The following is a 14,643-nucleotide window of genomic DNA, read 5'->3' as shown; positions in this document are numbered from 1 at the left end:
TTAGGAACGGGAGTGTCTTTCCTGTCCTGATAGTTTTCTTTTTTGCAGTTGAAGCTCCTTAAGATCCAGAAAGAAAATACTTTCCGTATAGAAAATAATTCAATTCTTTCACACAACTCACCATTTTCATTTTAGTTCATGATAGTTTTATCTTTTCACCAACTAGTATTCAGTCTGATATTTATCTCATCAAACCTGATAATCAGAAACAATAACAGAGCTAAAAAGAATATGACAAACTGTGACTAACAAGGGTGTTGCGAGTTGATTTTGTTGTTCCCGTTTATGAAGAAATCGGCCACTGATCAGGGCTCGCTTCTGGAACCGGATCCAAAGAAAATTTGGATTTTAAAAAGTAACATTGCAGCAATTTAAGATTTTTCAGGAGCTAGCCTTTCAGAAGAGAATGGAGCCATCATGCAGCACCAAAAACTATAGATGCGTCATCCCTGCTTCAATTTTAAGGGAAGGGGATGATGATGATCATCATCCCATCAAAACAATAATCTTTGATTTTGTCAAAAAACTGTTGAGATAACCACCCTTGATTCTTCATGACACTATGGCTGCAATATGTCATTCTACACATGGTACCTTAAGTACAACAGTCTATGTACAGCAAACAATGTTTAAAAGAGCCTTCATATACAGCAGATTATAATTATATATTGTTTCATGCATTTATCTTACAGCCTGACATTAGTAAATATGCATCAGAGATATTGCCATTGGTATTCCAGTACTTGGGAAGAGCTACAAATGAAATAGATAAAAACCCAAAAGGCCTGGTCAAAAGTTATTATGCATTAGAAATGTTTTGCGAAAACTTAGGTAAGAATATTTTATTGTAAAACTTATCATATGAGCTAGTCATCACTTTATTTCTATTGTCATGGTTAATTGTCATTTACTCTCCTTATTAAATATTTTGTTTTCTTTTACTGAAATCAGTGCACACAGTAGGTTAAAGGTATCGTTTTTACGCATGAATAAATAAGTATTATAAATCTATTAAATGTTACATCCTTTTTATACAACCGCAGGTAGTATCATGTTATGGTGTTGTCTGCGTCTGAAGACATTTTGGTTCGCAGACAATAACTTGAGTATAAATTCATGGATCTCTATGAAATTTTAGCACAAGGTTCCATACCAGTAAAGGATGGTTGGGATTGTTTTGGGGGGCTATTGTCCTTGCGGTTTTGTAATTAGGGACCAAAAAAAGGTCAGTTTTAGTGGTTCATGGAAAATAAATTGGTTCGCAGACAATAACTTTGGAGTAAGTGTATGGATGTGTAAGAAATTTTAGTATAAGGTTCCATACCACAATAGGAGGGTTGGGATTGATTTTGGGGGTTATTGACTTAGCTGTTTAGGAATTAGGGTCCAGAAAGGTGCCAAAAACAATCATTTGTCTGGTTTTAAGACAATAAAAGAAGGACGAAAGATACCAGAGGGACAGTCATACTCATAGATCGAAAATAAACTGACAACGCCATGGCCAAAAATAAAAAGACAAACAGACAAATAATAGTACAGATGACACAACATAGAAAACTAAAGACTAAGCAACACGAACCCCACCAAAAACTGGGGGTGATCTCAGGTGTTCGGAAGGGTATGCAGATCCTGCTCCATATGTGGCACCCGTTGTGTTGCTTATGTTATTACAAATCCGGTAAGTAGTCAATAACTTCAGTATAAGAGATATTTCTTTGGTCCAAATTTTAACACAAGGTTTCACACCACAATAACAACAACCCTATTTTGGGGGTTATTGTCATAGTTGTTTAGGAATTAGGGGTCAAAAAGGGTCTAACAAAAACAATTTGTTGTCAGGTTCACAGACAATAACTTGAGTATAAGTGTATGGATCTCTATTAGATTTTAGCACAAGGTTCCATACCACAATAGGAAGGTTGGGATGTAATTTGGGGGTTATTGTCGTAGCTGTTTAGGAATAAGGGGCCAAAACAATAATTTTTCATGTTTCAGGACAATAATTGGTGTAAAAGAGTATAGATTTCTACGAAATTTTACCACAAGGTTCCATACTTCAAAAGGAAAGTTTCGAATGATTTTTGAAGGGTCATTGCCCATACAATTTAATAATTAGCGGCCGAAAAGGGGCCAAAAACAACTATTTTTCTTGTTTGCAGGCAATAACTTGAGTATAAGTGTATGGATTTCTATTCAATTTTAGCACAAGGTTCCATACCACAATAAGAAGGTTGGGATTTATTTTGGGGGTTATTATAGTAGCTGTTTAGGAATTAGGGGCCAAAAAGGGCCTAACAAAAACAATTATTTGTCTGGTTCACAGACAATAACTTGAGTATAACTGTATAGATCTGTATTAAATTGAAGCACAAGGTTCTATTCCACAATATTTAGGTTGGGATTTATTTGGGGGTTATTGTTGTAGCTGTTTAGTAATTAAGGACCAAAAAGGTGTCAAAACAAGCATTTTTGATGTTTCAGGACACTAATTTGTGTATTAGAATATGGATTCCTATGAAATTTAACTACAAGGATCCATACTTCAAAAGGAAAGTTTGGATTGATTTTAGGGGTCATGGTCCAAACTGTTTAATAATAAGGGGCTGAAAAGGGGCCAAAAACTAGGATTTTCTGATTTCTGGACAAAAACTTGAGTATAAGTCTATTTATTGCTATATAATTGTGCCACAAGGTGTTATACCATAAAATAAAGTTTGGGGTTGATTTTAGGGGTTATGACCCTATTGGTTTAGGTAAAAGGGGGCAGAAAAACCAATACTTTGTATAAATTGCTTATTTTTAGCTCACCTGACCTGAAAGGTCAAGTGAGCTTTTCTCATCACTTTGCGTCCGTCGTCCTGCGTCCGTCGTCCGTCGTCCGTAAACTTTTACAAAAATCTTCTCCTCTGAAACTACTGAGCCAAATTTGACCAAACTTGGCCACAATCATTATTGGGGTATCTAGTTTAAAAAATGTGTCCGGTGACCCGGCCAACCAACCAAGATGGCCGCCATGGCTAAAAATAGAACATAGGGGTAAAATGTAGATTTTGGCTTATATCTCTGAAACCAAAGCATTTAGAGCAAATCTGACATGGGATAAATTGTTTATCAGGCCAAGATCTATCTGCCCTGAAATTTTCAGATGAATCGGACAACCCGTTGTTGGGTTGCTGCCCCTGAATTGGTAATTTTAAGGAAATTTTGCAGTTTTTATACGACCGCAAAAAAATTTTTGTGGTCGTATATTGGTATGACGTTGGCGTCGTCGTCGTCCGGCGTCGTCGTCGTCGTCGTCGTCGTCCGGCGTCGTCCGGCGTCGTCCGAAGACACATTGGTTTTCGCACTCTAACTTTAGTTTAAGTGAATGGATCTTTATGAAATTTTACCACAAGGTTCAATACCACAAAAGGAAGGTTGGGATTGATTTTGGGGGTTATGGTAATAACAGTAAAGGAATTAGGGGCCAAAAAGGGGCCAAAAATAAGCATTTTTGTAACTTCCACACATAACTTGTGTGTTAGTGTATGGATCTCTCTGACATTGTACCACAAGGTTCCATATCACTAAAGGAATGCTGGGATTGATTTTGGGGGTAATTGCCTCCAAATTTTAGGAATTAGGGGCCAAAAAAGGGGCAAAAAACAAGCATTTTTCTAGTTTCATGACAATAACTTGTGTGTAAGTGTATGGATCTTTCTGAAATTGTACTACAAGGTTCCATATCACAAAGGGAAAGCTGGGTTTGAGTTTGGGGGTAATTGCCCTAAACGTTTAGGAATTTGGGGCCAAAAAGGGGCCAAAAAACACATTTTTTTCTAGTTTCCAGACAATAACTTGTGTTCAAGTGTATGGATCTCTCTGAAATTGTACTGCAAGGTACCATACCACAAAGGGAAGGCTGGGATTGAGTTTGGGGGTGATGAATCATAAGGGGGTTCAAAAAATTTGGGGGGGGGATTTTTTTTTTTTTCTTTTTTTTTCTTTTTTTCATTTTTTGTTTCTTTTAAAATTTTCCATTTTAAGTTGGTTATTTCTGATTTATATTTAAAATCAAATAATAATGATATGGTAGGAGATACACACCAAACAGGATGTGTAAATTATTATATAATTAGTATTGTGCAATAGCAAGAAATTTTCAATTGCACAGTATTGCACAATAGCAAGAAATCTTCAATTGCACAGTATTGCGCAATAGCAAGAAATCTTCAATTGCACAGTATTGCGCAATAGCAAGAAATATCCAATAGCACAATATTGCGCAATAGCAAGAAATTGTCAATTGTACAGTATTGCGCAATAGCAAGAAATATTTAATAGCACAGGATTGTGCAAAAGAAGATACTTCCTATAAATTGCTTATTTCTTGACCAATTTCAATGGGGTTTTATTCTTGATTTCATGGGGTTCTTTAATATTCTGAATCTAACCGTGTATTTAGTTTTTGGATTTTGGGCCCCGTTTTTAAATTGGTCCACATTGAGGTCCAAAGGGTCCAAAATTAAACTTTGTTTGATTTCATCAAAAATTGAATTATTGGGGTTCTTTGATATGCCGAATCTAACTGTGTATTTAGATTCTTAAATTTTGGTTCCGTTTTCAAATTGGTCTACATTAAGGTCCAAAGGGTCCAAAATTAAACTTAGTTTGATTTTAACAAAAATTGAATTCTTGGGGTTCTTTGATATGCTGAATCTAAACATGTATTTAGATTTTTGATTATGGGCCCAGTTTTCAAGTTGGTCCAAATCAGGGTCCAAAATTAAACTTTGTTTGATTTCAACAAAAATTGAATATATGTGGTTCTTTGATATGCTGAATCTAACCATGTATTTAGATTTTTGATTTTTGGGCCCCGTTATCAACTTTGTCCACATTGAGGTCAAAAGGGTCCAAAATTAAACTTTGTTTGATTTCATCAAAAATTGAATTATTGGGGTTCTTTGATATGCCGAATCTAACCGTGTATTTAGATTCTTAATTTTTGGTTCCGTTTTCAAATTGGTCTACATTAAGGTCCAAAGGGTCCAAAATTAAACTTAGTTTGATTTTAACAAAAATTGAATTCTTAGGGTTCTTTGATATGCTGAATCTAAACATGTATTTAGATTTTTGATTATGGGCCCAGTTTTCAAGTTGGTCCAAATCGGGGTCCAAAATTAAACTTTGTTTGATTTCAACAAAAATTGAATATATGGGGTTCTTTGATATGCTGAATCTAACCATGTATTTAGATTTTTGATTTTTGGGCCCCGTTATCAACTTTGTCCACATTGAGGTCAAAAGGGTCCAAAATTAAACTTTGTTTGATTTCATCAAAAATTGAATTATTGGGGTTCTTTGATATGCCGAATCTAACCGTGTATTTAGATTCTTAATTTTTGGTTCCGTTTTCAAATTGGTCTACATTAAGGTCCAAAGGGTCCAAAATTAAACTTAGTTTGATTTTAACAAAAATTGAATTCTTAGGGTTCTTTGATATGCTGAATCTAAACATGTATTTAGATTTTTGATTATGGGCCCAGTTTTCAAGTTGGTCCAAATCGGGGTCCAAAATTAAACTTTGTTTGATTTCAACAAAAATTGAATATATGGGGTTCTTTGATATGCTGAATCTAACCATGTATTTAGATTTTTGATTTTTGGGCCCTGTTATCAACTTTGTCCACATTGAGGTCAAAAAGGTCCAAAATTAAACTTTGTTTGATTTCATCAAAAATTGAATTCTTGGGGTTCTTTGATATGCTGAATCTAACCATGTATTTAGATTTTGGATATTGGACCATAATAGGTGAATGTCCAATTTAAAATTTTTAAGTTCTTAGACCAAATTCAATCTGTGTTAGAAACCTATGCTGTGTCAAATATTTAATCACAATCCAAATCCAAAGCTGTATCAAGCTTGAATGTTGTGTCCATACTTCCCCCAACTGTTCAGGGTTCGACCTCTGCGGTCGTATCAAGCTGCGCCCTGCGGAGCATTTTATTGGTTATTATCTTGAATATTATTATAGATAGAGGTAAACTGTAAACAGCAATAATGTTCAGCAAAGTAAGATCTACAAATAAGTCAACTTGACCAAAATGGTCAGTTGACCCCTTAAGGAGTTATTGCCCTTTATAGTCAATTTTTAACCATTTTTCGTAAATTTTTGTAATCTTTTACAAAAATCTTCTTCTCTGAAACTACTAAGACAAATTTAACCAAACTTGTCCACAATCATCATTAGGGTATCTAGTTTAAAAAATGTGTCCAATGACCCCGCCCGCGAACCAAGATGGCCGACATGGCTAAAAAATAGTACATAGGGTAAAATGCAGTTTTTGGCTCATATCTCTGAAACCAAAGCATTTAGAGCAAATCTGATGAGTATAAAATTGTTCATTAGGTCAAGATCTATCTGCCCTGAAATTTTCAGACCAATCAGGCAACCCGTTGTTGGGTTGCTGCCCCTGAATTGGTAATTTTAAGGAAATTTTGCCGTTTTTGGTTATTATCTTGAATATTATTATAGATAGAGATAAACTGTAAACAGCAATAATGTTCAGCAAAGTAAGATCTACAAATAAGGCAACATGACCAAAATTGTCAATTGACCCCTTAAGGAGTTATTGCCCTTTATAGTCAATTTTTTACAATTTTCATAAATTTTGTAAATTTTTGTAATTTTTTAAAAGTATTTTCCACTTTAACTACCGGGCCAAGTTAGAGATAATAGTAAGGAGCAAGAATATTCAGTAAAGTAAGATCTACAAACACATCACCATCACCAAAACACAATTTTGTCATGAATCCATCTGTGTCCTTTGTTTAATATGCACATAGACCAAGGTGAGCGACACAGGCTCTTTAGAGCCTCTAGTTTTTTATCAGTTTCAATAGGGTTTAATTCAAAAGTCTTGAATTCTTGGGTGTCTTATGCTGAATGTAATTGGGTATTTAATATTTGGATTTTAGGGTCTGTTTTTGAAATGATTCATATTGAGGTCCAGAGGGTCCAAAATTAAACTTTGTTTGATTTCTTTAAAAATTAAATTATTGGTGTTCCTTTATATGCTGAATCTAATTGTGTATTTAATTTTTTTTAATTTTGAGGCCTGTCTTCAAATTTGTCATTAAGATTTTCACATTAAGATCCAAAGGGTCCAAAATTAAACTTTGTTTGATTTAAAAAAAAAAAGAAGAATGGTTGTGGTTCTTTGATATGGTGAATCTAAGCGTGTATGTAGATATTTGATTTTGGGCACAGTATTCAAGATGGTCCAAATTGGGGTCCAAAATTGAACATTGTTTGATTTCATCAAACATTAAATTGTTTGTGTTATTTGATATGGTCAATCCAACAGTGTTTTAGATTTTTATATGACCGCAGATAGTATTATGTTATGGTGTTGTCTGTGTCTGAATACATTTTGGTTCGCAGACAATTTCTTGAGTATAAGTTCATGGATCTCTATGAAATTTTAGCACAAGGTTCCATACCAGTAAATGATGGTTGGGATTGTTTTTGGGGCTATTGTCCTTGCGGTTTTTATACGACCGCAAAAAAATTTTTGTGGTCATATATTGGTATGACGTTGGCGTCGTCGTCGTCGTCTGCGTCGTCCGAAGACACATTGGTTTTCGCACTCTAACTTTAGTTTAAGTGAATGGATCTCTATGAAATTTTACCACAAGGTTCAATACCACAAAAGGAAGGTTGGGATTGATTTTGGGGGTTATGGTACCAACAGTAAAGGAATTAGGGGCCAAAAATAAGCATTTTTGTAACTTCCAGACATAACTTGTGTGTTAGTGTATGGATCTCTCTGACATTGTACCACAAGGTACCATACCACAAAGGGAAGGCTGGGATTGATGATGGGGGTAATTGCCTCAAAATTTTAGGAATTAGGGGCCAAAAAAGGGGCAAAAAACAAGCATTTTTCTAGTTTCATGACAATAACTTGTGTGTAAGTGTATGGATCTTTCTGAAATTGTACTACAAGGTTCCATATCACAAAGGGAAAGCTGGAATTGAGTTTGGGGGTAATTGCCGAAACGTTAAGGAATTGGGGGCCAAAAAGGGGCCAAAAATAAGCATTTTTCTAGTTTCCAGACAATAACTTGTGTTCAAGTGTATGGATCTCTCTGAAATTGTACTGCAAGGTACCATACCACAAAGGGAAGGCTGGGATTGATGATGGGGGTAATTGCCTCAATATTTTAGGAATTAGGGGCCAAAAAGGGGCAAAAAACAAGCATTTTTCTAGTTTCAGGACAATAACTTGTGTGTAAGTGTATGGATCTTTCTGAAATTGTACTACAAAGTTCCATATCACAAAGGGAAAGCTGGGTTTGAGTTTGGGGTTAATTGCCCTAAACGTTTAGGAATTTGGGGCCAAAAAGGGGCCAAAAAACACATTTTTCTAGTTTCAGGACAATAACTTGTGTTCAAGTGTATGGATCTCTCTGAAATTGTACTGCAAGGTACCATACCACAAAGGGAAGGCTGGGATTGAGTTTGGGGGTGATGAATCATAAGGGGGTTCAAAAAATTTTGGGGGGGGGGGATTTTTTTTTTCTTTTTTTTTCTTTTTTTCCTTTTTTTTTCTTTTAAAATTTTCCATTTTAAGTTGGTTATTTCTGATTTATATTTAAAAGCAAATAATAATGATATGGAAGAAGATACACACCAAACAGGATGTGTAAATTATTATATGAAAAGTATTGTGCAATAGCAAGAAAGTTTCAATTGCACAGTATTGCACAATAGCAAGAAATCTTCAATTGCACAGTATTGCGCAATAGCAAGAAATCTTCAATTGCACAGTATTGTGCAATAGCAAGAAATATCCAATAGCACAGTATTGCGCAATAGCAAGAAATTGTCAATTGTACAGTTTTGCGCATTAGCTAGAAATATTTAATTGCATAGTATTGTGCAAAAGAAGATACTTCGTATAAATTGCTTATTTCTTGACCAATTTCAATGGGGTTTTATTCTTGAGGTTCTTTCATATGCTGAATCTAACCGTGTATTTAGTTTTTGGATTTTGGGCCCTGTTTTTAAATTGGTCCACATTGAGGTCCAAAGGGTCCAAAATTAAACTTTGTTTGATTTCATCAAAAATTGAATTATTGGGGTTCTTTGATATGCCGAATCTAACCGTGTATTTAGATTCTTAATTTTTGGTTCCGTTTTCAAATTGGTCTACATTAAGGTCCAAAGGGTCCAAAATTGAACTTAGTTTGATTTTAAAAAAAATTGAATTCTTAGGGTTCTTTGATATGCTGAATCTAAACATGTATTTAGATTTTTGATTATGGGCCCAGTTTTCAAGTTGGTCCAAATCGGGGTCCAAAATTAAACTTTGTTTGATTTCAACAAAATTTGAATATATGGGGTTCTTTGATATGCTGAATCTAACCATGTATTTAGATTTTTGGGCCCCGTTATCAACTTTGTCCACATTGAGGTCAAAAGGGTCCAAAATTAAACTTTGTTTGATTTCATCAAAAATTGAATTCTTGGGGTTCTTTGATATGCTGAATCTAACCATGTATTTAGATTTTGGATATTGGACCATGATAGGTGAATGTTCAATTTAAAATTTTTAAGTTCTTAGACCACATTCATTCTGTGTCAGAAACCTATGCTGTGTCAAATATTTAATCACAATCCAAATGAAAAGCTGTATCAAGCTTGAATGTTGTGTCCATACTTGCCCCAACTGTTCAGGGTTCGACCTCTGTGGTCGTATCAAGCTGCGCCCTGCGGAGCATTTTATATAATTAGGGGCCAAAAAAGGTCAGTTTAAGTGGTTCATGGAAAATAAATTGGTTCACAGACAATAACTTTAGTGTAAGTGTATGGATGTGTAAGAAATTTTTGTACAAGGTTCCATATCACAATAGGAGGGTTGGGATTGATTTTGGGGGTTATTGTCTTAGCTGTTTTGTAATAAGGGGCCAGAAAGGGGCAAAAACAATTATTTGTCTGGTTTTAAGGCAATAACTTGAATATAAGAGATATTTCTTTGGTCAAAATTTTAACACAAGGTTCCACACCACAATAGGAAGGTTGGGATTAATTTTGGGGGTTATTGACATAGCTGTTTAGGAATAAGGGGGCCAAAAAGGGTCTAACAAAAACAATTTTTTGTCAGGTTCACAGACAATAACTTGAGTATAAGTGTATGGATCTCTATTAAATTTTAGCACAAGGTTCCATACCACAATAGGAAGGTTTGGATTTGTTTTGGGGTTATTGTTGTAGCTGTTTAGGAATTAGGGGCCAAAAATAAGCATTTTTCATGATTCAGGACAATAATTGGTGTATAGGACTATAGATTTCTATGAAATTTTACCACAAGGTTCCATACTTCAAAAGGAAAGTTTAGAATGATTTTTGGAGGGTCATTGCCCATACAATTTAATAATTAGGGGTCGAAAAGGGGCCAAAAACAACTATTTTTCTTGTTTGCAGGCAATAACTTGAGTATAAGTGTATGGATTTCTATTCAATTTTAGCACAAGGTTCCATACCACAATAAGAAGGTTGGGATTTATTTTGGGGGTTATTATAGTAGCTGTTAAGGAATTAAGGGCCAAAAAGGGCCTTACAAAAACAATGATTTGTCTGGTTCACAGACAATAACTTGAGTATAACTGTATAGATCTGTATTAAATTGAAGCACAAGGTTCTATTCCACAATATTTAGGTTGGGATTTATTTGGGGGTTATTGTTGTAGCTGTTTAGTAATTAAGGACCAAAAAGGTGTCAAAACAAGCATTTTTGATGTTTCAGGACACTAATTTGTGTATTAGAGTATGGATTTCTATGAAATTTTACTACAAGGTTCCATACTTCAAAAGGAAAGTTGGGATTGATTTTAGGGGTCATGGTCCAAACTGTTTGATAATAAGGGGCTGAAAAGGGGCCAAAAAACTAGGATTTTCTGATTTCTGGACAATATCTTGAGTATAAGTCTATTAATTGCTATTTAATTGTGCCACAAGGTGTTATACCATAAAATAAAGTTTGGGATTGACTTAGGTAAAAGGGGCCAAAACCAATACTTTGTATGAATTGCTTATTTATTTAGCAATTTCAATGGGGTTTAATTCAAAAGTCTTGAATTCTTGGGAGTCTTTAATATGCTGAATCTAATTGGGTATTTAATATTTTGATTTTAGGGTCGGTTTTTGAAATGATTCATATTAAGGTTCAAAGGGTCAAAAATTAAACTTTGTTTGATTTCTTTAAATATTAAATTATTGGTGTTCCTTGATATGCTGAATCTAATTGTGTATTTAGATTTTTTTAATTTTGAGGCCTGTCTTCAAATTGGTCCACATTAAGGTCCAAAGGGTCCAAAATACAACATTTTTTTTTATTCAAAAAAAAATTGACTTCTTGGGGTTCTTTGATAGGCTGAATCTAAGCGTGTATTTAGATTTTTATACGCCCGTTTACGGGACGTATTATGGTATACCGTTGTACGTCCGTCTGTCCGTCCGTCTGTCCGTCCGTCCGTCGTCAACATGTCGGACATTAACTCAAAAACGCTTTAACCAATTTGCTTAAAACTTTGGTGAATTGTTTATATCTATTGACGTGAGCTCCCTTTCGTTTTTTATAAATTTTAGATTTTACGTTTCCGAGTTATAAGGTTTTATTCATTAAAAAAAGGGGGATTTTCCAGTTTTCGGACAATAACTCAAGAATGCTTGCACCAACTTGCAAGAAATTTTGGTTAATTGTTTATATCTATTGACATGAGCTCCCTTTGGATTTTTATAAATTTTAGATTTTACGTTTCCGAGTTATGGGGTTTTATTCATAAAAAAAAGGGGGATTTTCCAGTTTTCGGACAATAACTCAAAAATGCTTTCAGCAGTTCTCATGAAACTTTGATGAATTGTTGATATCTATTGATGTAAGGTCCCTTTAGAATTTTATAAATTTTAGATTTTACATTTCCGAATTATGGGGTTTATTCATTAAAAAAGGGGGGATTTTTCAGTTTTCAGACAAAAACTCAAAATGCTTTCAGCAATTCGTATGAAACTTTGGTAAACTGTTTATATCTATTGATGTAAGCTCCCTTTAGAATTTTATAAATTTTATTTGTTTATAGTCTGACAACAGATTTACTAAGCATTGCACAACAGCATAGTGTATTGCACAACAGCAAGAAATCTTTAATTGAATATAAATTCAATTCATATAACCAACTTCAAGTTCTTTGACTACATTTATTCAGGAACCTATAATAGATGTATGTCAAATATTTAATTACAATCCAAATTCAGACCTGTATCAAGCTTGAATATTGTGTCCATTTTTGCCCCAACTGTTCAGGGTTAGACCTCTGCGGGCGTATCCAGCTGCGCTCAGCGAAGCAGTTTATTTATTTGGGGCATGGTCGGCCCACATTAAGATCCAAAGGGTCCATAATTAAACTTTGTTTGATTAAAAAAATAAGAATGGTTGGGGTTCTTTGATATGCTGAATCTAAGTGGTATTTAGATATTTGATTTTGGGCACAGTATTCAAGATGTTCCAAATTGGTGTCCAAAATTGAACATTGTTTGATTTCATCAAAAATTAAATTGATTGTGTTATTTGATATGGTCAATCCAACAGTGTTTTTAGATTTTTTGATTATGTGCTTGGTTTTCAAAGTTGGTCCAAATTTGGGTCCAAAATTAAACTTTGTTTGATTTCTTCAAAAATTAAATCATTGGTGTTCTTTAATCTGTGCTATCTAACAGTGTTTTAAATTTTTGATTTTGGGTCAGTTTTTCAAACTGGACCAAAATCAAAGGTCCAAAGTATCCAAAATATAACTTTAGTTGATTTTAACAAAAAATGAAACAATGTGGTTATTTGATATGCTGAATCCAACTGTGAATTTAGTATTTGAATATTGGACCATAATTGGTAAATGTCTTAATTTTAAAATTATTTGAGAAGTTATACCACATTCATTCTGTGTCAGAAACTATGCTATTATTACATATTTGCTCAGAATCTAAATTAATTGATGTTATTGGACAATTTTAAGTTGGGTCATAGTTGAAAATAGATATAAATAACATCATATCTAATTTTAGAGAACTTTTTTTGTGGTTTACATCACTGGTTCATGGAAAATAAATTGGTTCACAGACAATAACTTTAGTATAAGTGTATGGATGTGTAAGAAATTTTAGCACAAGGTTCCATACCACAATAGGAGGGTTGGGATATTAAATAGTTAATCAAGCTCTACATTTATAGATTTATTATAGAAATTTAAAATTGAGTCATAGTTTAAAATAGATTTGCTGATTTGGATATATTAATTGTGGTGATAATTGTTTATGCATTGTGTTCTATTTAAAGATTGTTAACATGTTTGAATATAAACTTATGGTTGAAATTCCCTTGGAAATTAAAATAGACCTTCGTTCATCTGTTGAAGTGGAATTGTAGGTAGGTGAATTTTTAAATACAATTGTGCCATACATTATGTTATGTTACATCTTAATAAAAAAAAATGTTATTTTTAGATAATAATCTACTTTTATTAAAGGATATATTTCATTACAATACATTGTGTAGATAAAGTTGTTGACATTGATAGATAAGTTGCAGATATTAGTTTGTGACAAATGAAAGAAAAAATATTGGGAACTATTAATTATATATATAAAGTTTGATTACACTAAGTGTTTTTATACCATCTAAAATTTATTTGCCTTCTTTAATTTTTGTTGTTGTTTGTTTCCCAGTATGATAACTGTGAAATACCATGCCCAGACTGAAAAGAAAATCTACATTAATGATAAGAAATGATCGTAAAATCAATTACACAATTATAATTGGAGTGACAGATTTATTTGAAAATTTTGTGTTTCCTAAGTGTTGTTGATGATAAGCTCTGTAGGACGGTATAAACATAGTTTGAAATTTACTGTTCATTATTAGATATTTTGAAGATAATTACAGATAAGTTTTATAGAATTTTTAAAGACATTGTATTAATGATAAATGATATTTTGGGAATTATTGTTTTCTTTTCTTTGGTAAATTGTTTGAAGAAATTTGTGGTAGGTTTGTTGTTATTCTGTATAAACAAATTTTCTGATGCTATATATATTTTTATGCCCCCATCGTAGTGGAGGGGGCATTAAGTTTTACTCTTGTCCATCTGTTCGTCCGTCCGTACATCCCAAAAGTTGTTTCCGTTCTCTAACTTTAGTTTGCCTCAACCAAATACTATGAAACTTATACACAATGCTGATTACCACAAAACACAGATCAATTTTGAATTTGGGTGACGTCACTTTTACAGTTCTATAGTTATGACCCTTAACAAATGAAAAAATTCAGCGTTTTCGTTCTCTAACTTTAGTTTGCCTCAACCAAATATTATGAAACTTTTACACAATGCCTATTACCACAAAACACAGATCAAGTTTGAATGTTGGTGGTGTCACTTTTACCGTTCTAGAGTAATGCCCCTTAACAAATGAAAAAATTCAGCGTTTTCGTTCTCTAACTTTAGTTTGCCTCAACCAAATATTTTGAAACTTTTACACAATGCCTATTACCACAAAACACAGATCAAGTTTGAATGTTGGTGGCGACACTTTTACCGTTCTAGAG

General features: G+C 33.6%; 1 protein-coding gene across 6 annotated transcripts in view; it reads left to right on the top strand.

Moving 5' to 3' along the window:
- LOC127701233 (importin-4-like) overlaps positions 1–14,643 on the top strand; it is a 997,117-nt gene that overhangs the window by 372,157 nt on the left and 610,317 nt on the right. For all 6 annotated transcript variants that reach the window (XM_052205057.1, XM_052205056.1, XM_052205054.1 and 3 more), the window contains exon 15: positions 693–831. In XM_052205057.1, the coding sequence (XP_052061017.1) occupies positions 693–831 (139 nt within the window). The remainder of the gene's footprint in view (positions 1–692; positions 832–14,643) is intronic.

This window comes from Mytilus californianus, unplaced genomic scaffold (genome assembly GCF_021869535.1).
Source record: "Mytilus californianus isolate M0D057914Y unplaced genomic scaffold, xbMytCali1.0.p SCAF_5, whole genome shotgun sequence".
Taxonomy (NCBI): Eukaryota; Metazoa; Mollusca; class Bivalvia; order Mytilida; family Mytilidae; genus Mytilus; species Mytilus californianus.
The sequence above is the reverse complement of the archived record's forward strand: the minus strand, read 5'-3'. Positions and strand labels throughout refer to the sequence as shown.